We start from the raw sequence: 26,702 nt of genomic DNA, 5'->3' as shown, positions 1-26,702 counted from the left end.
TTGACTCTCCACTGCTCGCACACGTACATGGCACATATGTGTATACGCAATTATTGTTTTGTTTATGTAGATACATAATGATTGATCTATGGATGCGCATTCACGTCACTGCTTAGCATCGGCTTAGAGACGATAGCATCGCTCAGTGCTGCTAACATTCGTTACAATATTAGAATAACACCTGCAGAATTTTTACATAATAAAACTGTGAATATTATATGGGTGCCAAGAAGCAAAAATAATAGTTCTACACACAAACCACTTTAAAATGATAAAAACAAAGTTATAATACGTATGCCCACCGGTGGTACACATGGCCTCTGATGAAAAATGTGTGTGACCCACCGGTGCAACTTTTGTATCCACCCTGTCTCCAGTTTTATAAAAAAATATTATCACCGTAAAAAGGTTCAGTCACTCATGGAACTTTCTAGCTGAGCAATGCGAGCTAATAATTTGTGTCGGTCGAGGCTACCGTTCTTATTCGTGGACCACACCGATTTTATCGCAGTACTCATCATAATACTGCCCCAAAGCCCTTTTTAATGTGGTTATTGATCATCTTCAAAAGCACTTTTTTTATATTTACCTGACAAACAGTAACCACATGCACTTTCGCCATCTGGATGCTTCTCTCGCATATGTATTTCGAGTGTTTCCTGATATTTGTAGTGCCAATTACATTTTGGACATTTCAAGGTCTTGCATGAGTTTCGAGAAGATATCTGTGTGCCAGTATTCAGACGTGTTGTATTCAGTATCATCTCACAACTGAAAATATACCAACATTTTAAGAGCACTTGTTATAAAAATATGTCTCATAGTAAATTAGAATAATACATATATGTTAGAGCTGTTGAAGAAAGAAATCATTTGCATTTTGAATTCTAAGCTTCACTACAATCAGTATTTCATGGGGAGAAAAAATGTTACCTTCCTTTTTATGAAAGGTGAGTTTTAAAAACTGATTACAAAAGTTTTTATGAAAATATTCAGCGTGAGAAAATTTGAAACAACATTAATAAATAACAATTTTAAGAATTTCAAGCAGAGCTGGGGAAGTTGAGATTACGATTACATTTTGATTATTTATGACTACGACTCCCGTTGTTGTAAACAGCGAAATGCTACGATTACGATTACTGTAATCGCAATCCTAAAACTGAATGATTAAAATTACAGTAGTCGTAATTATAAATTTTATAATTACGATTACTGTAATTGCATTCATCGAAATGCTACGATTACGATTATTACAATAATCGTAATCCCAAAAGTTAATCGATTACAATTACAGTAATCGTCATCATAAAATTTATGATTACGATTAACGCAAACGTAATCCTGTAAACTTAATGATAACAATTACAGGAATTGTAATCATGAAAATTAAGATTACGAATACTTTACTCGTAATTTTTTATACTTAGCGTGCTTTTCACACAGAGTATATTACTTTGATTGGATAACGGTTAATTGTACAGGTATAAAAGAATCGAGATATATATAGACTTCCATATATCAAAATCATCAGTGTCGAAAAAAAATTTATTGAGCCATATCCGTCCGTTCGTCCGTCTGCCCGTTAACACGATAACTTGAGTAAATATTGAGATGTCTTCACCAAATTTGGTGCACGGACTTATCTGGGCCCAGAATAGATTGGTATTGAAATTTAGCGAAATCGGATGATAACCACGCCCACTTTATATATACATAACATTTTGGAAAACACAAAACACCCGATTATTTAGTAAATAATACACCTAGAATGTTAAAATTTGACGTGTGGACTGATATTGAGACTCTTGGTAAAAATTTCAAAATTTTTTTAAAATTTTACAAATATTATTAATCATAAATCAAAAATCATTTAAAATATATCGTAACAAAATTCGGCAGAGTTTGCCTTTACTCTAGGAAACGCTTTGAAGAAAAATTAACGAAATCGGTTAAGGACCACTCCCACTTATATATTAAAGGTTTTTAAAAGCGTCGTGGACGAATAAAATAAGCTATATTTTTGCAAAAAAGAGATTTATATCAATGGTATTTAATTTCCCAATTGGATTTATAACAATAAATAGGAAAAACTTCAAACTTAAAAAAATGGGCGCGGCAGCGCCCCTTTTATAACTGAGCAATTTTCTATGTTCCGGAAGCCATAGCTCGAAGAAAAATTAACGGATCGTAAAAAAATTGGCTATACAAATTTTCCCTATAGCAGGAAATATTTCTAAAAAAAATGGACGAGATCGGTTAAAGACCACGCCCACTTTTATAAAAAAGATTTTTAAAAGGGTCGTAGACGAAAATAAAAAGCTATATCTTAGCGGAATATAGCTTTGTATCAATAGAATTTTACTTTTTAAATTGAATTGTAACATTAAATTGGAAAACACTAAAATTTTTGAAAATGAGTATGGCACCGCGCCTTTTATGACTAAGCAATTTTCTATATTTCGGGAGTGTTTAGGCCAGTGGCCTAATTAATTTCCTACCGGGTAGCCGCCATCGACTTAACTATTTTTTCGTTTGTCAGCAAGCAACGGCTAACTTCCAATCGTACTCTTGATCCAGCATTTTCTTTCGTTAAGAGAGAAAATTCGGGGTTCGGTGGCGATTTGGAGGTTGCCGTCGGCACTGATTGAGTTTCCAAGTCAACAAGTTCTTGTTGTTGTTGTAGCAGTGCTTCGCCCCACCTAGCAGTCGCGACCGATCACAAATTGTCATCAATATCCTCTAACGGGAGTCCAAGGAAACTTGCTGTTTCAACAGAGGTGGACCATAAAGAAAGGGGTGTAGAGGCGTTGGTTCTACATTACAATTAAAGAGATCGTTGGTGTCATGTGGGGACACATTGCAAGCGGGGCATACATTTTGTATGTCGGGTTTGATTCTGGATAGGTAAGAGTTTAACCTGTTACAGTATCCAGAACGAAGTTGAGCAAGAGTGACAGGTGTTTCCCTGGGGAGTATGCGTTCCTCTTCCACAAGTTTTGGGTACTTTTCTTTGAGTACTGGATTCTCCTGGCAATTCCTGACATAAAGGTCCGACGCCTGTTTGTGGAGTTCACCAAGGACCTGCTTGTGTTTTTTGCTTCATGCGGCTGGGTTCTCAGGTGCCGTATTTCCTCAAAATGCGTACGGAGATAACACCTTAAGCCCCTTGGCTCATCAATCAGATATCTGTTTGGATGCCCAGGTTTCTGGGTATTCAACAGGAACTGTTTGGTTAGCATCTCATTTCTCTCCCTGATGGGGAGTAATCTCGCCTCATTATGTAGATGGTGTTCTGGGGACATAAGAAGGCAGCCCGTGGCGATTCTGAGAGCAGTATTTTGGCAGGCCTGTAGCTTCTTCCAATGGGTAATTTTTAGGCTTGGCGACCATATGGGTGACGCAAAGCACGTAAACGGCTGGCCAATTGCTTTGTATGTAGTAATGAGCGTTTCTTTATTTTTCCCCAGGTACTTCCAGCAAGGGATTTGAGGATTTTATTACGGCTCTAGATTTTCGGAACAATTGCAGCTCCGTGCCCACCAAAATGTAGATCCTGATCAAACGTCACACCGAAGATTTTGGGGTGTAGGACAGTCGGAAGCGTAGTGCCATTGACGTGGATGTTCAAAATGGTCGACATTTGGGACGTCCAAGTTGTAAATAAGGTCGCAGATGATTTAGTCGGTGATAATGCAAAGTTTCGCGAGGCGAAAAAACTGAAGAGATCAGGGAGGTAGCCGTTTATTCTGTTGCAGAGCTCATCGATCTGTGGGCCTGGGCCTGTGGCTATTATTGTGCAGTCATCGGCGTATGAAACGATAGTGACCCCTTCTGGTGGTGAAGGTAGCTTAGATATGTAGAAATTAAACAAAAGTGGGGATAGGACACCACCCTGTGGCACCCCTTGTTTAACTCTTCTTGGTTTTGATGTTTCGTTTCTAAATTGCATCGATGCCTGCCGACCACGCACATAATTTGCGGTCCGCCTTTTAAGACATGGGGGGAGGGTAAACCCATCCAGGTCTTGCAGTAACGTGCCATGGTTGACCGCATCAAAAGCTTTTGATAGGTCTAGCGCTACGAGTACTGTTCTATGGTGGGGTTTTAATTTAAACCGCAATTTATCTGGGTGCTCATGGCATTTAGCGCGGTGGTGCTATGGAGTTTTCTGAAGCCATGCTGATGACAGACTAGCTGCAAATTTCCTTGGAAGTAGGGGAGCAAAATGGCTTCAAGCGTCTTTGCTACTGGCGATAGGAGAGATATCGGACGATACGACTCTCATATGTTAGCTGGTTTCCCAGGCTTTATTAGCGGGACCACCGTGGTCATTTTCCATTTTTCGGGTATGACAAAGGTGGAAAGAGACAGGTTGAAGACATGTGCTAAGTATTTGAAACCCTCTTTCCCTGGGCTTTTAAGCATCGGCATGGCTATGCCGTCTGGGCCCACTGCTTTGGATGGTTTAGCGTGACCAATGGCATCTTCAATCTCTCTGGCGGTGATGTTTATGTGCGTGTCTGTTGACCCTCCGTCTATCTGTGTCGACCGTAGAATGCATTACATATTGACGGCAGAAAGCGCTCGCGCATTTTTTCGAATTCGACAGCACTTTATCGCTTAAGGCGATGGAAACTTTGTCATTATGCTTTGACGGATTCGATAGGGACTTTACGGTGGACCAAAGTTTGCCCACACCGGCAGAGAGGTTACAACCTCTTAGGTGCTCCTCCCATTTTGCCCGCTTGTGTTCATCCACAAGCAATTTGATGTGTTAGTTTATATCCCTTATTTGGGGATCGTCTGGGTCGAGCTGACTTATAAGTTAACGTTCTCTCGCTAAATTTGCGGCCTCCGCCGGGAAGTGGGGCCGAATTTCGGGAACTCTCCTGGCGGGAATGAAACGTGCCGAGGCGGATTCAATGACCTTTCGGAAAGCACGCTCCCCTTGGCGGGATAGGGAGGGCAGGAAAGAGGTTGTCTGGAAAAGATTTGTATTCCTCCCACTTTCCTTTTTTAAAGTTTATAAAAGTGCGTTTTTCTGTAACGATGATGTCGGCGGTACGCTCGAACGAAATAAGTATAGGCAGGTGGGAGGATGCCAATGTTACCATCGGCTGCCAGTTGACGCAGTTTACGAGTTCTGCGCTCACGATTGAGATATCCGGCAAACTGTGACAGCTTTCTACCATAAGTGTGGGGGCGTCTCCGTTTATTGTGCAGAACGTCGTTTCTTCTGTTTGATCAGCCCACATCTCATCCCTACTGTCCGCCCGCAAGTTTGAATGTCATAGATCGTGATGGGCATTAAAGTCGCCTAAGATAATGTGATTGATGCCAGTGAGTAAGGCGCTAATATTAGGGCGGTATCCACTGGGTCAACAGGTGGCAGGAGGGATGTAGATGTTGATGATTTCTAGGTTTGCATCGCCTGACCGGACAGATAGGCCTTGACGTTCTAAGACATTGTCCCTGCGGTCGATGCCAGGATCAAATATATGATATTGCACAGAGTGGTGTATGATAAATGCGAGGCCGCCTCCATTTTCGCTCATGCGATCTTTTCTGTGGACATTATACCCAGAACAGGTTTGCAGTTCAGATCTTGCTGTGAGTTTAGTCTCTTGAATCGCAGCAATGCGGATGTTGTGCCGCTTCATGAAATCGACTATCACCGTGATCTTCCCAGTTAGTCCATTACAGTTTAACTGCAGAATTCTGCAGTGCATAGGGGGAGACGTCGCCACTCTGGGAGTAAGTGACGGGTTACTACGCCTGCGTTGAGGAAGGCCAGGACGCAACTGCTGTTGTGGCGCTGGGACTAGGCGTCCTTGGGCAAGCATTGGGGTACCCGGTAGATTGGGGTTTAAGACCTGGCAACATGGCGCAATGAAACATGTCGGGGGGTTGCCGCCGCGGAGACCAGAACATCTAGGAAAGTGGCACCGCCCAAGACAGGAGCTGCATTGGGCGGATGTCGCAAACATATATATTCTGTGCTGGCAAACGGTGCAAATGGGACTAAGAATCTATTTCCGTGACCTACACGATTGCTGCCGGAAAAGTGGGCGGGGGGGGGGGGGGGGGCGGTGGGGGGTAAGACGGGGGCAGGGGCTGATGCTCAGCATTGCTACCGGCTCTACAACCAAGATAGTAGTTATGAGTTGTAGCAGCTGTTTGAATTGTTGGCGTCGCGGGGGCGCGAGCAGCAGCGGGTACTAGTTGTGGCTTGCTGAGCAGCTGGGCTGCTGGAAGGTAGTGGGGGCGCTAAGGCGTAGACTACGGGACGCCCTTGACCGTGAACAGCATGGAGCCACAAAAGATTTATAAAAGTTACGTGGACGTCGGGTTTTGTGATCAAGCCCAGAACAACCTGTCCGATGCAACCATCCCTTACACGAGACACACTGAACAGAGTATGACCGTCCAAAAAAGATTATTTTCCGGCAGATGCAGCAAAACCATTTCTCATGACCGGGGTCAGGATACGGACCCGGATTGGATTCGATACCTTCCCGGAGCAAGAGAATATGGAGCAGTCCCGCTGCAAGGAGCTGCTGGGAGGATGACAATTTATGGGAGGGACGCAACAAATTAAATGGGGTTACACTGAAATGATAGTCCTGGTTCGGGAAAAATCCCGAGTCGCTACGGTACATAGAACCGACTGCCTTGGGAAGCAAGTCAACAAGTCACCAGCTGTTCCTGCGTTTGCGATTTTTTTTCATCGTTGGATATTCAAATTACAATCAAAACGTAAGTTCCTAAAAAACTCTAATTGTGATAATTAATATTGACGAAATAAAGACATACTTTGATTATTATACATATTTTTATGTATAAATACTAATAATCTTGTTTTTATTTCTTTTCCGCAAAACACAATTGGTTTCATTCCCGCCAATTGTGTTCATGGTCCTTCGAAGCCGTTCTACGAACAAGCAGCTTACCATACAAATAAAGGAAAGTAAAAATAGTGCTTTGATATCAGGGCAAAATACATACACCAAAAAAGTAAAATACAGGTGAGTTTTTCTATTTTATTGTATAATTGAATAAAATAAGAAAACGAAATAAAAGGTGTTTTTCAAATTGTGCGCGAGTGATTTGGTGTTTTTTGTTTTTTTTTGTCTTGCAATACCAATTTGTATGTAAAGATCTTCGGCTAGCGCCATCTTTATAGTGTCCGTCCGAACGGACATAAACAAAACAAAAAGTGGTAATTTAATTATTTTGCAGTGAGTGCTTATTAGAACTTTCCAAATTAATTAAAATAAATATATGAAAAAGTGTCCAAATTAATTGTTCTCATAATCGTTTTTTAACGCGTTGCATTGTTCGCCAATTACATTTTTTTGGCCGCGCCAACATACGGCCTAAATTGCTCATTGGACACTGTTTTTGTTTTACAACAACACAGCACTGCACTATTCACTTCAATTGAATTAATTTTTTACCACTTAGTTCAGAAAAACACCAAAATCACTACCATCGAGTTTATTTCCGTAATTATTATTGTTGAAAACAATCTAAGTTAAAAATAATAGCGATTTGCGATCGCATTATTAAAAACAAGTGTAAAGAAAAACAAAGGAAATAAGAAAACAAAACAAGGCGAATTCGTGTATCTACACGCATTACAGTGGTGGGTGGTGAGCAACTTCGATATAGGAGTGCAAATCCCGATATTAGTACTGCAAATCCCGAAACCTCAAAAGGAAGTCTAAAAATATATTTTCACCGGTATTTATTTTAAATAAAGTGTGCAATTATTTTTCAAATGATTTGTGATTATTTTTGATATAACAAATAAATATTTTTATACTTAAATTTCGTGTTTTTTCATTTTTCTCCTCACTTATTTAGGTGTATTATACTAATATTTCTAGATTTTTGTGAGTTATTTCGGGATTTTGCTTGGCGTTCTTACTGAAATTTATAGGTTCTTTCAAATTCACCCCATTTACAAAAAGAAAAAGGGAGTTTCGAGCACCACAGTGCTATTTCGTTAACAAGTTTGAAATTTTTAGCGGCAAAAAGTTCACGATACCTGTAGGCTACTTAAGTTTTACGCTATTTTTAGTAAATTTTGATCATAAAAGTACTTCAGCACTAGGTGCATTTTTCGGATTTCGTCCAAGTTTTTAATAATTCAAAGCAAATTTTTTTCATCCAACAAACTTATAAAAAATGGCAAGTTTCAATCAATTGGTTGAGGCTTTGATAGATCTCGAGTCGGAATTCGAAAACCCCAATCAATCAGTCATCGAAATCCAAAGGGAGGAGGCTAGAGAGCTGTGGAACAAAATAAAATGCAGCTATAGTGAGTTTCAGGGGTCAGATGCTGCAACATCTTCCAAAGATGCTAGTGCAGCGAAGAAAAAGTATAAGCTAGCGTACACGACTTATATGAAGTGAATAGAGTTGATAGGTGACCTAGCTACAAAGCAAAAAGATAAGACCTCTGAAAAATCAAGCGACGACTTGGTTAGGGAACGCAATATCAGGCTTCCGCTTGGCGAGACCGAAGTGTTTAAGGGAGATTATTTGTCATGGCCAACATTCCGTGACTTATTCACGGCCAATTACATAAAGAACCAAGGGCACGCCTCAGTAGAAAAATTCTGTCATTTAATAAAAAAAAACTGAGGGCGAAGCAAGAGAGATAGTAAGCAAATGTCCCCTTACAAATGAAGGTTTTGAAACCACGTGGAAAAACCTGACCGATCGTTATGAAAATAAACGAATTCTGGTTAATAGCCAATTGAAGATCCTCTTCAACATTTAATACTTTTCAGGAAAGCGTATCAAATGCGAAATGCAAACTCTGCAGTCGTGACGCTCACCATATTCGATCCTGCTTACGCTTCCTAAAGATGACTCCTTCTGATCGCAGTAAGCATGTGAGAAGGAACAATTTGTGTCTTAACTGTTTGTCTTCCGGACATGGTGTGGCGAAATGCAACAGCGCCTACAACTGTTCAACTTGCCACGCACGACATCACACTCTCCTACATTTGAATTCAGTTCAGGCAACCTTTTCGTCCAAACAGGACTCTTCGAGTTCAACGTCGAGTGGTACCGGAACTACTTCCAAACAAACCACTTCTGAACATAGTCGCAATCAGGCCAACAGTGACTCTCCGAGTCAAGTCCAATCGTGTTTTTCGAACACACATAAAGAGATCCTACTGGGAACTGCTCAAATCCACCTGCGATATAGTGATACCGTATACTCGGCCCGAGCCTTAATAGATTCCGGCTCCGAGTGTTCATTTATTACGGAACGGCTTCGCAGACGTATCGGGCTTCCAGCCAAAAAAGTGAACGCTACCGTGTCAGGTATGAACAATACGGTATCTGCTCATTCCACCCTAGCTGGCCCAATCCATATAGGCTCATCCCTTGATAAAACGGTATCCATCAGCACTACGGCTTTAGTGTTACCTCAATTGACAGGCAATCTGCCAACCGTCGATATTGACCCGGCTATCCAACGAAACTTCCCGGGAATTAAACTAGCAGACAGCAGATTCTTTGCGAACGAAGAAGTTGATCTTGTGCTTGGAGGAGATGTCTATCCGCAAATCATGTTGGAGGGAATTGGGAATGACTTTACGAGTAGTCTTCTCGCCCAGGAAACGGTATTCGGATGGATACTTACGGGATGGACCAACGCAATCAAAGAGGCGACATCCTGTGTCTCTTTTTACAATGAAATCTCTTTGGACCAACAACTGGCAGCATTTTGGGAATTGGAAGATATCCCAAGGAACGCGATCCGTACGGCCGATGAGGAACACTGCGAGGAACTACGACGCGAACGGATACGGGGAGATATACGGTCTCTCTACCCTTTCGAAAGAATTTCCCAGCAGATATTTCTTTAGGGTGTTCACGAAAAACTGCGTTTTCGCAATATTTTCGTTGTGAAGGTAGGCTAGCCAAAAACCCCTCTTTACGAGAGGAGTATACAAGAGTGCTTTAAGAATATGATCAGTTAGGTCATATATCTGAAATCCGACGAGCCTGTCCGAAAATCCGTCAGAGTCCTACTACCTACCCCATCATGCGGTAAGCAAACCAGAAAGCACGTCTACGAAGGTGAGAGTTGTGTTTAATGCTTCGTGTCCCTCAGACAATGGTTTGAGTTTGAACGGCACTCTGCTTCCCGGTCCCATTCTTCAAAACGATCTTACGATCTTGATTCTTAGATGGAGACGGTTTAAATTTGTCTGTAGTAGCGACATCGAGAAGATGTATCGCCAAATATTTGTGCATTCCCAACAGAGGAAATTTCAAAGGATTTTTTCGTGAGTCCACAGATGAACCCATACGTCAATTCCAATTAAATACGGTCACTTTCGGCGTAAACTGCGCTCCCTTCCTAGCTATAAGAACATTGCTTCAATTGGCAGATGATGTTCAAGACTCACACCCGGTCGCCTCCACCATTTTAACGCGACATATGTACGTCGACGACGTACTTGCAGGTGGGCACGATTTAAAATCCACCATCAAAGCGCGGGATGAAATTTCCGGGGCTTTAAGTTCGGAAGGTTTCCCACTTAGAAAGTGGACTGCCAATTGCAATCAAGCTTTGCGCGACATTCCTGTTGCCCACTTGCTTAACCAAGATTTTTTGGACTTCGAAAATCAAACAGCGTTAAAGCCCTTGGCATCCGGTGGAATGCCTGTTCAGACCAGTTCTACTTCACCGCTAAAGACGTAGATCAAGGGCAAGAAGTGACAAAACGTAAGATTCTGTCGGCCATCGCGAAACTATTCGATCCTCTCGCTTGGCTAGCTCCAATAATTATTGTAGCGAAAATGTTGATGCAAAATGTCTGGTTAGAAGGAACAGGTTGGAATGAGCAAGTGTCTTCAAACGCATTAGAGTGTTGGCGTAAATTCTCACAGATTATTCGGCAATTGACAACATCCATATCCCACGATGGGTTATGTTTTCTCCAGCCTACAAAATGGAACTCCACGGGTTTTGTGACGCCTCTGAAAAGGCCTTCGCGTTAGCCATTTATATGCGTGTGGAAGAAGGCGAGGAGGTCCACATAAATCTGCTGTTAGCCAAGACTCGAGTCGCTCCAGTGAAAACGAAGAAGAGATTCCGCGCTTGCAATTGTGTGGAGCAGTACTCTTGGCCGAAATGATGGAATCAGTCGTCAGTAACCTCGATCTTCGATCCCTGCAGGTTTATCTCTGGACTGACTCCACTATCGTGCTCGCTTGGCTGAGAAAACCACCATGCTCCTGGTCATTCCTTCCCGATTCCATGCCGTCTATGCAACAGCCACCATGGTATACGGCTATGCCCGCAATATCGTGCTAAGTCACCAGAGGATAGGTTGAGGATGGTACTCATCCACAAGTACTGCCCCAACTTTTGTCGCCATTCTATCGCATGGAAACGTGCTCGAGCACGGCACGTTGTCATTATTGTGGTGAGAAACACCACACCACCCTACATATCGAGGCCGTGGCAAACGATCGACCGACGACAATGCTGCAGTCTCGCTGCCACAACGTAGACGACGATTCTGACGACACTTTGTCAATTCACGTCACTGAGGAAACAAAATCGTGGGCTCAACAGGTTGAGGAAGAGGAGTTGGAGCAAAGTGAGGCAGTTGGCGTTCTTCCAATAGAAGGCAGTAGCGCGGCATTAAATACTTTCCGCCCGTTGCTCCAATACGAAAGGCGGTCGCGCGACTTGTCATTAAATACTTGCCAATCGCCAATACCACGAAGCCTTACAGGTAGAGACTTTCGTACACCAGTTCATAAACGTTTGGGAAGCTCAGCATCTCGTCCTTCTCCGCAGAAAAATTGGCGACAGGGCGGCTCGGCATCAAATACTTTCCGACCGTCGAAACTTCGCAATGATCACAGAGCTCCTAACGCCAGCAAACCGTATACGTGGAAAGAGCCTAATCGAGCCAACGAGATCATTTCGCTCACCCTCCAACGCGCAACACCGAAAGGATTTCGAGCAGGGAGAGTAGCCTCAATTGCATCTGCACCAATTTTGACCACCCTCGAGCCGATAACACCTACCGCCATAGTCAAAATTGAGTCCGGTGGCCGACCTCACCTTGTGTGGGCACTCATTGACCCGTGTTCTCCGAATACGACTATCGACAAAGAGCTAGCACCAGAAATTCAACTGGATCGTGCAGGGGGTGGCCACAGTAAAAGTCGTCACATAACTTTTCGTGGAAAACATGGCGTAACCGAGCGGATCTCGACACTGGCGACGGTAATTGAGGGGTATGCGAAAGTAAGTCCACGAACAAATCTGGACCCAAAGATTGCTACGCCATTGCAATTCATGCGATTAGCAGATCCAAAATTTTATGTTTCGTCGCCTATTCGACTCGTAATCGGCGCAGACGTGTACGCCAAAATCATTGTGAGCGGTACACCAACTTCATCGATAGGAAGCCTGCTATTGCAACCGACCATATTCGGTTTGGTCATTTCCGACTCCACGGCAGGCTAGCAGCAGCAAAATCTTATATTTTTTATTAATTTTAAATTGTCATTTTGGAATTTGTTGCTTAAATTTCAATTACTTAAATATGTCCAAATTTTAGTCGACTAGTTTCGTAAGTCTAGCTTGCTGTTTTTTCAAATTTTCAAATTGTTAAATTTTAATTTATGTAAATGTTCACTTCATAACTTCTTATGGTAAATGGTCAATCTTTCCTTTTTTTCAATTTAACGTTCATTTCATAATTTCAAGTCAAACGTTGAACCGGCTGGTGTTGGCATTTCGAACATTGCCCATGGCAAGGGGCCGGCATGTTTAGGCCAGTGGCCTAATTAATTTCCTGCCGGGTAGCCGCCCTCGACTTAACTATTTTTTCGTTTGTCAGCAAGCAACGGCTAACTTCCAATCGTCCACTTGATCCAGCATTTTCTTTCGTTAAGAGAGAAAATTCGGGGTTCGGTGGCGATTTGGAGGTTGCCGTCGGCACTAATTGAGTTTGCAAGTCAACAAGTCACCAGCTGTTCCTGCGTTTGCGAGTTTTTTTCATCGTTGGATATTCAAATTACAATCAAAACGTAAGTTCCTAAAATCTTCTAATTGTGATAATTAATATTCACGAAATAAAGACATACTCTGATTATTATACATATTTTTGTGTATAAATACTAATAATCTTGTTTTTATTTCTTTTCCGCAAAACACAATTTGTTTCATTCCCGCCAAGTGCGTTCAGGGAGCCATAACTCGAAGAAAAATTAGTTCAGAATAGAACCATAATTATATAAGTTAAGTCACAATGACCACCCATGTAGTTCGATCTGCTTTCTGATGCACTCTATAGCATCACGAGTACAATACATAACGTCATCACCTTGACTTGCAGTGTAGGAGTAGGTGATGCACTCTTTAACATCACGAGTAGAACACTTCGCGACATCAACATCACTTGCAATGTAAGAATAAGTGATGCACAGTTTGACGTCACGAGTACAACACTGCGTCATCATCATCACTTGCAATGTAAGATTAAGTGATGCACAATTTAACGTCACGAGTACAACACTGCGTCATCATCATCACTTGCAATGTAAAATTAAGTGATGCACAATTTAACATCACTAGTACAATACTTAACGGCATAGCCATCTCTTGCAATGTAAGAGTGGGTTATTGCTGGGAGAGCTATCTGTTTGTATGATAACGGCCATTTCTTATTGGAATTCTTTCTCATTATGATAATAATGTTCACCGAATAGAGTATAATGTTTGCGGTGAACAACGTTGACTTCTGGGAGAGTATAATGCATGGTAGAATAGAGTAAGCTAGCGGTAACCTCAGTATTTTTGTATAATGTTTGTTTCATAGCGAAAACCAGTTTCTTGTTACAGCAGAGAGCAAGTAAGCGGTAGGCCAATTCTTATTGGAATTCTTTCTGATCAGATTTTGGTTGCAATTTGAATGTGTACGATATATGTAGTATTAGTATCAGTAGACCCTGTTTGAATTAATAAATAAAACTATTTAAAAAATAAAATAAAATATTATAATTTATATATTATTGCGCAGCCTAATAACACTATTAAGCACACAAAACAAACAACAGCATTTCAAGTGTACAGCTGGGTATGTAATGTTCGGTTTCACCCGAACTTAGTTGCGTAGTTTAAAGGTTTAAGGCCAAAATAAACTTCCTTAACCCTAACGCCATAGTCGTAACCATACCCATATCCATATCCATCTCCAGTGTGATTGATTAATGGTGCCTTAACCTAAAAATCGTGCAAATTTCACAAAAATTAAGAAAACGAAAAAATTACAAACCTATTCCACAAAAAATAAGTCTCTTAGTCAAAACGTATCCAAAACAATAAATAAACATACAAAAATTTAATAAATTCACCAACTCAAATATTTTTAGGTTATGCATATGGCGAGAAAACAAAAACCAATTGGTTGGCTATGGTATGGTTATGGCGTTAGCGCTATGGTATGGCACCATTAATCGATTACATTGATTTCCATAAGGTAGGTGCGATTAGTTGTTTTATCTGGTTATGGTTTTATGGTTATAAGTTACCATTAATTAGCCCTTTAAGCATTCAAAGGGACATAGGGACAGAAAAAGCGACTTTGTTTTATACTATGTAGTGACAGAGGGCTATATACATTATGTAATACTCCTATATTGCTACAAAAGGCTAGGTACATTCCCAAATTTTTTTAAACTTTTGGATTTTAATACAAATTTTTTTGTTATAAATATTTTTATGAATGGGTACCTATTGAAAATATACTTTCCCTCTCCATTAATGATCAAGCCCAAACCGTTTTTGAATTGGGAACGTAAACTGTTAAATCGAACACAAAACGTTCTCGAAGCGTGAGAACGAAAAATTTTATTTCAAGCACATATAGTGCTTGAAATGAGTACAGAACGGTTCACACATCAATACCAAACTGGTCATAAAATACGAACGGTGAGATTGGAAATACTGTTTTTAAAACAAGCCCATCGGTCACGAGTTAAGAAAAAACGTACTTAAAAGACTTTTGTCAACGAATGTTCTTAATTTTGAACTTGTTTCGTTCGTTTTAGAACGATTTTTTCTTTGGGTGTAGGCTTTAAAGTCGCTAACACATTAAAAAATTAAACAGGTAAATGGAAAACAGGTTTTGGAAACTAAATTGTCATCGGCAATGTGCAAAGCCACAGAAAACACAAAATCGCAAACTTTATATTTTATATCTCTGAATTCCAGACATTTCAAGGTGGCAGAAGATTTGACAGCTGTCATATCGACCGCCCTTAGCTCCAGTGAGCTGCAGGTTGTATTTTGGAATTACAAGAGAATGGGGGCATAAAAGAGGGCCCCTTTTGAAATAGTACTTAAATTAATACTTTTTAAATAATGATAGAATATAGATGTAGCTTGATTTTAATGCAATTTTATGATAAAAACTATGAAACTAAGTTTTGCTGGTAATACTGTAGGACAGAGGTCGACTGCTAATACCATGCCAAAAATGTCGGAAAAAGGTTTCAAAAGACGTGCTTTGATATCAATCACCTCAATGTAAAGACTTTACTAATATCAAAAGATTTTTCAAAAAAAAAACTATTTAAATTTTATGCTGAAAGGGGTTCTGCAACAAAAGACTACGGATCGTACTCCTGGTTTTAGAGCGGTTGAGGATCATTGTTCGTATTTAAATACCGAACCAAAAACGTGACTTTTGAACACGCTCCTGACAGTTTTGAACGGGTATTAGCAGCCTACCACTGTTCTGTAATATAACTTAGTTAATTGGGGCTTAACCGTTTAAACGGTTATGGCCGCCCAACAATATGCGCCAGCTGCTTCTTCGCTCTGCCAACTGGCGCCAATTGGTCACACCAATGGAGTTTAAATCGTTTTCCACCTGATCTTTCCAGCTGAGTGGTGGAAAAATTTAACAACATACAATAGCAGGTTTATAAATTACTTTGGATATAAGTTGAAGTTCTGAATTTGAGTATTTATCCCGTAAACCTGACAAGTTTCCGCTGTGATAAGATGCATTGTTGGTCACCCACCATTACAATTCGACGCACATATCAACTGTAGGGGTTCGGAGCTAAAGGCATAATGTAATGACAGAAGGTGGAGGAAGATTTGACAGCTGTCATATCGACCGCCCTTAGCTCTAAGTTGTAGGGGGCATAAAAGAAGGGTACAATATAGGAAAGTAAGATAGTATTTAATTTCATTCTCTTTTAAAATACAGAAATTAAGTTAGGTTACATGATTGTAGTGAAATTTTACGATAAAAACAATTAAGGACGGTACTGTCTTAGGCTGTGCCGAAGACCTCTTATCTTTCCTTTATGTATCGGAGCGAAAATCTGATGAAATTTCAAAAATTCATAAAATCTGAACAATGAGTTGTATGGGATATATCATTAGCTTTGTGTGAAAATGTGCTAAGTCACTTTTTACGAATTTTACAGGAGACGAAAAAAATGGATAATTTTTGAAATAACCTTTTTTTCAAAACTGAGAATGAGGATACCTTAGTTGCAATACTTTCGAATGTAGAAGCTTTGAAAACTTACTTACTTACTTAATTGGCGCTTAACCGTTTAAACGGTTATGGCCGTCCAACAAAGCGCGCCAGTCGCTCCTTCCCTCTGCCAACCGGCGCCAATTGGTCACACCAAGGGAGTTTATATAGTTTTCCACCTGGTCCTTCGAACGGAGTGGGGTCCGCCCTCTATCTCTGCTCTCATAGGCGGGTTCCGACAGAAACACTTTCTTGGCCCAAGCATCATCTTTCATTCTCATAACGTGGCCTAGCCAGCGCAGCCGCTGGGTTTTAATTCGCTGGACTATGTGGATATCTGCGTATATCTCGTACAGCTCATCGTTAAATCTTCTTCGGTACTCGCCATCGCCAACGCGTAGAAGCCATAAATCTTCCGAAGAACTTTTCTATCGAACACTCCCAGAGCCGCTTCATCTGCTGTTGTCATGGTCCATGCTTCTGCACCATATAGCAGTACGGGTACGATAAGTGACTTGTAGAGTATGATTTTCGTTTGCCGAGAGAGGACTTTACTTTTCAATTGCCTATCTAGTCCAAAGTAGCATTTGTTGGCAAGAGTGATTCTTTGCCGGATTTCAGAGCTGATGTTGTTGCTAGTGTTGATGCTGGTTCCCAAATAAACGAATTCTTTTACTATTTCGAAATTATGGCTGCCAACAGTAGCGTGGTTGGCAAGGCACATATGCGTTGACTCTTTGCTCGATGACAGCAGGTACTTCGTTTTGTCCTCATTCACCATCAAACCCATCTTTACCACTTCTTTTTCCAACTTCGAGTAAGAGAACTAACGGCGCGGGTATTTAGGCCGATGATATCAATGTCATCAGCATACGCCAGTAATTGCGTAAAAGCGGTTAAGTTCTGCAGCTAGTATAATTTCCCCAGCATCAAATTAAAGAAATTGCACGATAGGGGGTCACGCTGTCAGAAACCTCGTTTAGCTTCGAACGGCTCGGAGAAGTCCTTCCCAATTCTGACTGAGCTGATGATGTTGCTCAACGTCATTTTGCACAGCCGTATAAGTTTTGCGGGAAAACCAAATTCAGACATAGCGGCATAAAGGCAGCTCCTTTTCGTGCTGTCGAAGGCGGATTTAAAATCGACAAAGAGGTGATGTGTGTCGATTCTTTTTTCGCAGGTTTTTTTCAAGATTTGGCGCATTGTGAAAATCTGGTCGATGGTAGATTTACCAGGTCTGAAGCCGCACTGGTAAGGTCCAATCAGTTGATTCACGGTGGGCTTCGATCTTTCGCACAATACATTTGACAGGACCTTATATGCGATATTAAGAAGGCTGATTCCGCGATAGTTGGCGCAGTTTGCTGTACACCTCTTCTTGTGCACTGGGCAAAGAACACTTAGATTCCAATCGTCTGGCATGCACTCGTCCTCCCAAATTTTGCGAAGAAGCTAATGCATGTGCCTTACCAACTCCTCGCCGCCTTGTTTGAATAGCTGCGCAGGCAATCATCAGCGCCCGCGGCCTTTTTGTTTTTCAATCTGGTTATTGCTATTCTTACTTCGTCATGTTCTTACTTCTTACTTCGTCGTGGGGGGACATTGTTTCCATCATCATCGATTGCGGGATCGGGTTCGTCATCTGTGTGCGGTATATCGTTGCCTCCATTTAGGAGAGCAGAAAAGTGTTCCCTCCATAATATGAGTACTCTCTGGATATCAGATACAAGATCGCCGTTTTCGTTCTTTCAGGAGTTTGCCCCAGTCCTAAAACCTTCCGTCTGTCGTCTAATATTTTAGTAAAATTTTCGGGCGTTGTTCCTGGTGGTTAGCAGCTCAAGCTTCTCACACTCACGCCTTTCAGCCTCTGCTTTTTTCTTCCTGAAAAGGCGCCTCGCTTCCATTTTTAACTCGCGGTAGCGTTCACATACTACTCTTGTTGCGCTCGCTTTTAACGCAGCCCTGTAGGCAGCATTTTTTCTTTCGGTTGCAACGCGGCATTCTTCATCGTACCAGTTGTTTCTTCGTGGCCGCCGGTAACAAAATTTTTCCCCGGCGGCAGTACGAAGTGCTTTGGATATATCCTCCCACTGCTCCTGTATTCCTTCAGGCTGAGTTGTGCTCTCAGAGAGCAGGTGTAACAGTCGAGTTGCGAAATCATTGCCATTCTGTTACGATTGCAGCCTTTCGACGTCTAGCTTTCCTTGTGTTTTTTGTTCCTTGGTTTTAGCCGCGCTGAGGCGGGTGCGTATTTTGGCTGCGACGAGATAATAGTCTGAGTCGATGTTAGGTCCTCGAATCGTGCGCACATCTAAAACACTAGAGGCTTGCCGTCCGTCTGTTACAACGTGGTCGATCTGATTGCGAGTATTTCGATCAGGGGAAAGTCATGTAGCTTGATATATCTTTTTATGCATGAACCTCGTGCTGGATATTATAATGCACCAATCGCATCATGCCTTCGTTGGCTCCCACATAGTGCACCACGGACTTGCTCCAACACGGACTTTTATCTCGGTTTCGCATAAAAAAAATCGAACAGAGATTTACAAAAAAATTTTAATTTTGAAGCCGTCGAAGGGTTAGGCTCATCCAAATCAAACAATAACCAAAAGAATGTATCAAATTTACTACGGAGCCACGCGTTGCATCTTTTGCGTTCTTCCAGCAGAGGTGGAAGGCTAAGCTGTCATTGCCTTCCGTCTACACCCACCCAACCTGCTAAAATAATGGTAATATTTGTTCTCTTAGCCCACTTATACTCACCATTGCCCCTATCACAAATATCCAATTGAAGTTAAACCTTCATTTTTTCCTTTTACAAATCCTTAAATTTTAATTAATGTTTGTTCAATTATACATTTAATTTTTTCCTATATCTAGTACTACGCTAAACTTGAATTTCATTCTTTTTTGTTTTATTTATTATTTTGTGCGATATGTATTTATATATATCTATGTATATGTTAACATACCTAAACTGTTCCTTACATCATATGTATTATGCGGCAGTTACCCACCGACGTGTGCCGTACGTAAAGACGTTTGTCGTACGAAGCACGTTTGACCGAACTCTCAAGCCCGTAGGAATCAATGTGTACGTCTGTGTACATGTACATTACATATTTGTGTGTGTATTGTTTACAGATAAGCACTGTTGCCATTGACCATTTGCATGTATGCTTATGGAAACATCAACTTTTTCCAATTTAATTTTTGATATTGTAAAAGGCCGGAATACATATTAAATAAGTATAAATAGATTAAATATTTATAATCAGCACTTTTACATAATTATTTCGAATTATTTCCACAATTTTTCAAACTTTAATTAGGCGTTTTTGCATAAAATTGCAAACGGTCAAAAATTAGCGCACAAAAGTTTACTAGGCAACTCTGTCTAGTGAGAGAGCGATCAGCTGACACGTTCTTACGGAAAAAATCAAAATTGTTTTGATTTCTACGTTCCGGGCTACGTACGTACGGGCGTTGCACGTCGGTGAGTTTTCGTTTACATTGCACACTCATAAGATAGGTCGTGTCAGCTGACACGTTTTTTCTACGTACGTTCGTGGGTAACTGCAGCATTAGCCTACATACGAGTATATTTATCGAAACCGAATTCTCAATATTTCATTTTATTTCGAAATCTCTCAATTCAAAATTAAGTTCACAAATCTACAAAAGCATATTTAAATTAATTCTCTTGAACAGAAAACATTTCTCTGGTTTCTATGATTTCTTTCATTCTTACATTCTCCAAAATTCTTCTTATCTCTTATCATTAGTCAATTGAGATTTTCTCACTAAATACAATTGAAAAAAAGTCGCTCATTATACAAATTCTCTTATTCCCCTAGTACTAATTTAAAAAAAAAAAAAACAATGTTATTTCTCAATACTATTCCTCTCACATTTAACATAATTCATATAACCTGAGATCTCTATAAATTTATATTTAGCATAGCTTCAAACATATTTATACATTGCTCTCAGTTTGTGAGGGAGCGAGAATCACCGACTGCACATAATAAGCAGTATGTTAACTCTCGATGTTGCGCTCTCATAGGCTCACAATACTTAGAATTAATTGAGTTGGTGCATGGAGTATGAACCAACAACGAAAGAAAATTAAAGATAATGATCAGCTGAGTATTAGAAATTAGGAAACATATTTATTTGGTTCAAATTCTCTTTCAAATTAAGACAGAAAAAAAAAATCTTTAGCAGAAAATAGAAATTATGTGAATGCGGTAACATAGCCTTCTTGCAGCATGATCAACGTTGATGTTGTTACATGCCCCATTTTCACATAGTGCGAACAAAGACAAAATAAATTCAAAAGCTCATGTCGCAAAAGTTGATTAATGTAAAAAAAACTCTTTTTTCCTCTTTTTTTTTTGTTATTATTTTTCGCGTATACTTTTAGTCCAAATTTGTGACGATCACATCTTGCCTCATTTAATTGTAGATTTTTTTCCTCTCTGTCTAAGCTTTGGGCAATTGAGGGCGAGCAGTTTAATAAGAGTTATAAATGAGTAATTTTATGTGCTTGTAAGCGTATGAGTCGTGGCACAGTGGCTGACGTACCCGACCAAACGCCCGGGGTTGCGGGTTCAACTCCCACCAAGCATTCCTTTTTTTTAATTTATAAATTATTATTATTAATGGACTGTATTGAGTTTATGGGGTTTTTGATTTAATGTATTCCATTTATTGAGTTGGGTAGTTTTAGTGTTATTGGTGTATTTAAGTCATGGGAGGATGCATAGCATCAGTACACCTTTATTTATTTAATTTGGGGGCGAGCACTGGGGGGCTCTGAGGCTTCGCTCTACTGAGCCACCTCATCCTCTATTTGAAGAACCCTTTAAAATGTAATATGGAGGCGAGCACGGGACGGCTCTGAGGTATTGGCACCCCATTTTCTACAAGAAAAACCTCTATTTATTTAATTTGGGGCGAGAGTTGGGCACTCTGAGGTTTCGCTCTAATGAGCCACCTCATCTTCTATTTGAAGAACCCCTTCAAAGTGTGATATGGAGGCGAGCACTGGGCTCTGATGTATTAACACACCATCCGAAGAACCTCGATTTTAATTAAAAAACTCAAACTATGTCTTTAGAATATTTCACTAACCAGTTGAGAATTACAAGCACACTCAATGGCTACTGAAACAAACGAACGAAAAATGTTCATAGTTTAAGTCGCTTGAACATACTCCCCCCTTAGACGGCTTAGTCGTCTAATGAAACTTCCATACGAGCCAGTTATCCGGCTCGAAGGACCATGTCTAAGCTTTGGGCAATTGAGGGCGAGCAGTTTAATAAGAGTTATAAATGAGTAATTTTATGTGCTTGTAAGCGTATGAGTCGTGGCACAGTGGCTGACGTACCCGACCAAACGCCCGGGGTTGCGGGTTCAACTCCCACCAAGCATTCCTTTTTTTTTAATTTATAAATTATTATTATTAATGGACTGTATTGAGTTTATGGGGTTTTTGATTTAATGTATTCCATTTATTGAGTTGGGTAGTTTTAGTGTTATTGGTGTATTTAAGTCATGGGAGGATGCATAGCATCAGTACACTCTCGTAGGATTTTCTTCTTGTTGTAGAATTTTCACGTCTAAAAACAGCAAGTGAAATGCTTTGGTTATTATTATTTTTTTTGTACTAAGTTCGCAAAAATATATATACATTTTTTTTATTTTTGTTTTTTTGCAAGGCTTAAATTTACAAATACAAATTTTTGTTAACTCAACACTTTTGAAAAAATTAACTCTTTCGTCCAATTTTCACCTTTATAAATAAAACTTTTTTTTTTTTTTTTTTGATAAATTTTATACGAAAAATTTGTTTTTGTAAGTTTTCAAAGTTTCACTTGGTAAGTCTTAATTTTATTAACTTTTTAAATTTTTTTTAAAATATTCACGCGGTACCGGACAGGATTTCAAACGATTTTTATATATATTTTCTTTACTTTTTTCCCGGACAACCGATCATGTTTCAACTCCTTCAACAACTGACTAGTTCAACTTTTTGTAATCCTTTTCCAAGTTCTGTAACCGCTGCAACTAAGCCACTGGCTCTCCAAAAAAATTGTTTTCGAACTATTTTCAATTCAAAAAATTGTTTACGAGCTATTTTTCCCCGTTATTCGACTGTTTTCGAACTATTTTCTTTTGTATAGATTTTATATTTTTAGTCTCTTCAAACCTATAGAATTTATATTTTACTCCCATACTTCACGCTGTTTTTTTAATAAGCAATCTCTCACGTAATTTCTGCAAAATTTTCCTACAAAACTCCCACAGTGTAAGCCCCGCTGTTATGATGCCTGTTAACGTCTGTTTCCACTTCTGTTATTACAATTTATGTCCGAAATCATTATTGTAACATTAACTTGAACTTCGAAAGTGCTCATATGCTGTTAAACTCCGACCTCTATTTGGACATGCCCTGTTATCATACTACAGGTTTGCTATACCACCTACTAATAAACGAGAAGCATTTCCTATGGCTACCGGAAATAGAATGCTTATGACTGGCGGATATCAGCCGAACCTCCCAATACAGATGGTTTGCTGATATGAATACACAGAGAGAAAACGGTCTGAAGGCACTAGATTCATAATCTTTGAGTATAAAATTACCATACCAGGGAGAGTTCAAAAATGATGTTATAACTGCGACTACTTACCAATATTTGAATAAAGATTCATTCGGCATTCGCTCATTGATGTCTAAAATAGACAAAACCAATTACATCGTTTTTCTTATCTTTTATATGGCGATCCTGCCTATGATTCTACTGGCTGAATTTTCAGCCTAATTTCATAGCTGGCAAGGATTTTACTGGCTGATTACAGCCTAAGTCTTGTAAAAGAAAAAGGAAAAAACAAGAAAGATACATTGGAATTGCGGAAATTAGAAGACCACATAAAATACAAAAAAAGATACATTAGAATTGCGGCAATTAGAAGACCACATAAAATACAAAAAAGATACATTTGAATTGCGGCAATTAGAAGACCACATAAAAAACAAAAAGATACATTGGAACGACACAGATCAGAATGGCGCAAGGATGACACCGAAATCGTGAAGCTTTCAGAACTAGCAGCTAATAGTTATAAGAATAATACGTATATCAGCATAGTTTTAACAATTTAAAAATTATTGTTAGGCAGGAAAATATTCGGGCAACCCAACGGCTGCCTATTGACAAGGAAAAATTTTAATTTCTGCAGTAAAAACTTTTTTTTTTACTAATTTTTGAGCTATGTTCCCAGAAGAGGACATACAAAATCAAAGCCAATTTGACCAAATTTTCGACAAATTTAAATTTACAAGAAGGTGAAAACGAAACACCTGAGATACCCAATCACGGCCCTAAGCCAATAACAATCGAGGAGTACAGAACGAGAAACAGGATTCAAAAAATTGAGGACCCTAAAGTTCCAAAGCCGGTCAAATTGAAAAGAAAAAGAGAAGGAAAGCAATTTGGCATTCGAAAAACAATAGCCAAGATCTATGAAAAAAAAAGAAATTTAAGCACTAATCAGGCAGAAAAAATTCAACTAAAACAAGAAATTAAGAGAATAAGGGAAAATAATTATAAAAATAAAAAACCGAATCCAGCATTGTAAACATTAGGGTGTTGAAAAAAAAGATTAAATAAAATTTTGTAAAACTATTGACTTAAAAATTATGGAAAGACCAAGGAAAATTAAAACTTATGTAAAAGGCCCACTTGAGGACCTTAAAAATGAAATTAAAATTGTAGAAAAGGAAAAAACTCTAGTATGGTTGAAAAAATGGTGGAAACTTATTGATATACCAAGAGAGCCAACAATATGGAATGTAAGAAACCCACCAGCAACAACACCTGAAGAATTATATAGGTACGAAGTCAAATTTATGGGAAGAAAAGATTAAAATAGCGAAAAAAAAATATTTTTAATAAAAGAAAAAAAAAACAAAAAAAATTTTTTGTATTTTTTTAAGATGCGAGGCCAAGAATCAAAAATAGAAAAACCAACGGCAAACGTTGTAAACTCAGTCCATGTAGTAGACCATACTGAGGCACTAGATACTATTAAGATCATGCTTCTAATCATCTGCGTAGTCAGTTGCATCAGTTTGTTTCTAAAACTCTACTCAACCCATAATAAATTCCTAACAAAGCGATATGCCAGCCGCGCAGACGGTTTAGATAAGGTTTAACTAAATTGTAACTGCCATCCCCAATGGGCAAATGGGAAGATATCGTTAAACTACTCATAGAAGAAAAATACAAAAGTAAAGGCAGAAACAGTAGTAAAGCATCTTAAAACAATAGTTGAAGCATTTAACAAAACAAGAATAATAAATACAACAGACAAACATGCAATCATTCAAGATTATGACATCAAAACGGAAAGTTTAGAGGATTATGTTATAATTGAAAATACACCTCACTGTAAAGCTAATAATAAAGCAAAGTTAGAAAGATTGAATAAAAATTTCCCACCATTCGCTAGACCAACAATTTTTACAAACAAAAGTTCCATCTGAAAGACAACACTCCTGTGTATATTAAAAATTATAGACTACCCCAAGCACATTTGAAATGAAATAAATAAACAAGTAAATAAACTAATTCAAGATTATATTGTTGAACCATCAACCTTAGAGTAAAACATCCCTATTTTATTGGAGATTAGTTGTTGATTTCAGACAAATAAATAAAAAATTAACAGCTGATAAATTACCTTTGCCTAGAATAGATGATATTCTAGATCAATTGGGAAGAGCAAAATATTTCTCATGCCTATATTTAATGTCAGGATTTCACCAAATAGAACTCAGCCCAGAGTCAAGAGATATCACATCCTTTAAAGCGGATAACGGTACTTATCGTTTCAAAAGATTACTTTATGACCTCAAAGTAGCTCCGAACTCATTCCAGAGGATGATGACATTCGCATTCGCAGGTCTAAAACCATCACAAGCATTCTTATAAATGGACGATTTAGTCGTATTAGGATGCTCCGAAAAACATATAATTAAAAATTTACGGGATGTATTCACCACATGCAGAAAATATAATTTAATATTACATCCGGACAAATGTCTATTTTTCAGTCAAGAAGTTACTTATCTTGGACATAAATGCACAAGAACTGGAATTTTACCAGACCCAAATAAAATTAAAATTGTTAAAAATTACCCAACTCCCAAAAATGCCGATGAAGCAAAAAGACTTGTCACATTGTGTAATTATTATAGAAGATTCATACCAAATTTCGCGGAATACACCAGGATTCTAACAAGACTTAGTAAGAAAAATGTAATTTTCATATGGACAGACGACTGCGAGAAATCTTTAACTACCTAAAAAATGCATTAATTAATCCAAATGTCCTACAATATCCCAATTTTGATAAAGAGTTCTTTATTACAACCGACGCAAGTGGTTATGCTTGCGGTGCTGTGCTAAGCCAAAAATATGAAGGAAAATAATTACCCATTGCTTATGCTTCAAGATAATTTACAAAAGGCGAATTAGGTACGGCCACGATCGAAAAAGAATTGGCGGCCATACATTTGGCAATTATATATTTTGGACCATATGTTTATGGCAGAAAATTCACAGTGAAAACAGATCATCGACCATTAACGTATTTATTCTCAATGAAAAACCCTTCATCTAAATTAACTAGAATCAGGTTAGATTTGGAAGAGTATGACTTTGGGGTGGAGTACATAGCCGGAAAAGAAGATTACGTGGCAGACGCTCTCTCACGAATAGATATCAATGATTTAAAAGAAATGTCAGTACAGGCATGTAAAATAATGAAAGTCACGACAAGATCGCAAACTAAAAAGAATTCCAGTAATAATAGTAATAGAAATGAAGAGAAGAAAAGTCACAAAGAGAACCCTATAATATACGAAGCGCTTAATAAATGTGAGGTAAAAAGACTAGTCCAGCTCGTTTTCGATCCTCCGAAATTATATTTCAAAAAAGGAAAGAAAAGTTGTAGTGAAATAAATATAGCGAATCAAATTGTTGAGGCGAAGATTGACCGGCAATTTGGGAATTAAGAAAATACAATTGTCCTTAGGAGACAAATTGTTTAATTATACTCGAGTAGACACATTTA

At 39.2% G+C, this 26,702-nt stretch overlaps 1 protein-coding gene and 1 pseudogene across 27 annotated transcripts in view; both read right to left on the bottom strand.

Moving 5' to 3' along the window:
- zfh2 (Zn finger homeodomain 2) overlaps window positions 1–26,702 on the bottom strand; it is a 2,927,436-nt gene that overhangs the window by 1,961,023 nt on the left and 939,711 nt on the right. For all 27 annotated transcript variants that reach the window (XR_010947790.1, XR_010947791.1, XR_010947792.1 and 24 more), the window contains one exon: window positions 590–771. Coding sequence is in view for 2 of the 27 variants with exons in the window: in XM_067757915.1 (XP_067614016.1) it covers window positions 590–771 (182 nt within the window). In the remaining 25 variants the exon portion in view is untranslated. The remainder of the gene's footprint in view (window positions 1–589; window positions 772–26,702) is intronic.
- Window positions 18,112–19,006, bottom strand: LOC137234396 (uncharacterized; annotated as a pseudogene).

The sequence above is a fragment of the Eurosta solidaginis genome, chromosome X (genome assembly GCF_040869045.1).
Source record: "Eurosta solidaginis isolate ZX-2024a chromosome X, ASM4086904v1, whole genome shotgun sequence".
NCBI classification, from domain to species: domain Eukaryota; kingdom Metazoa; phylum Arthropoda; class Insecta; order Diptera; family Tephritidae; genus Eurosta; species Eurosta solidaginis.
Note: the sequence above shows the minus strand (reverse complement) of the source record. Positions and strands in the feature narration are given on the sequence as shown.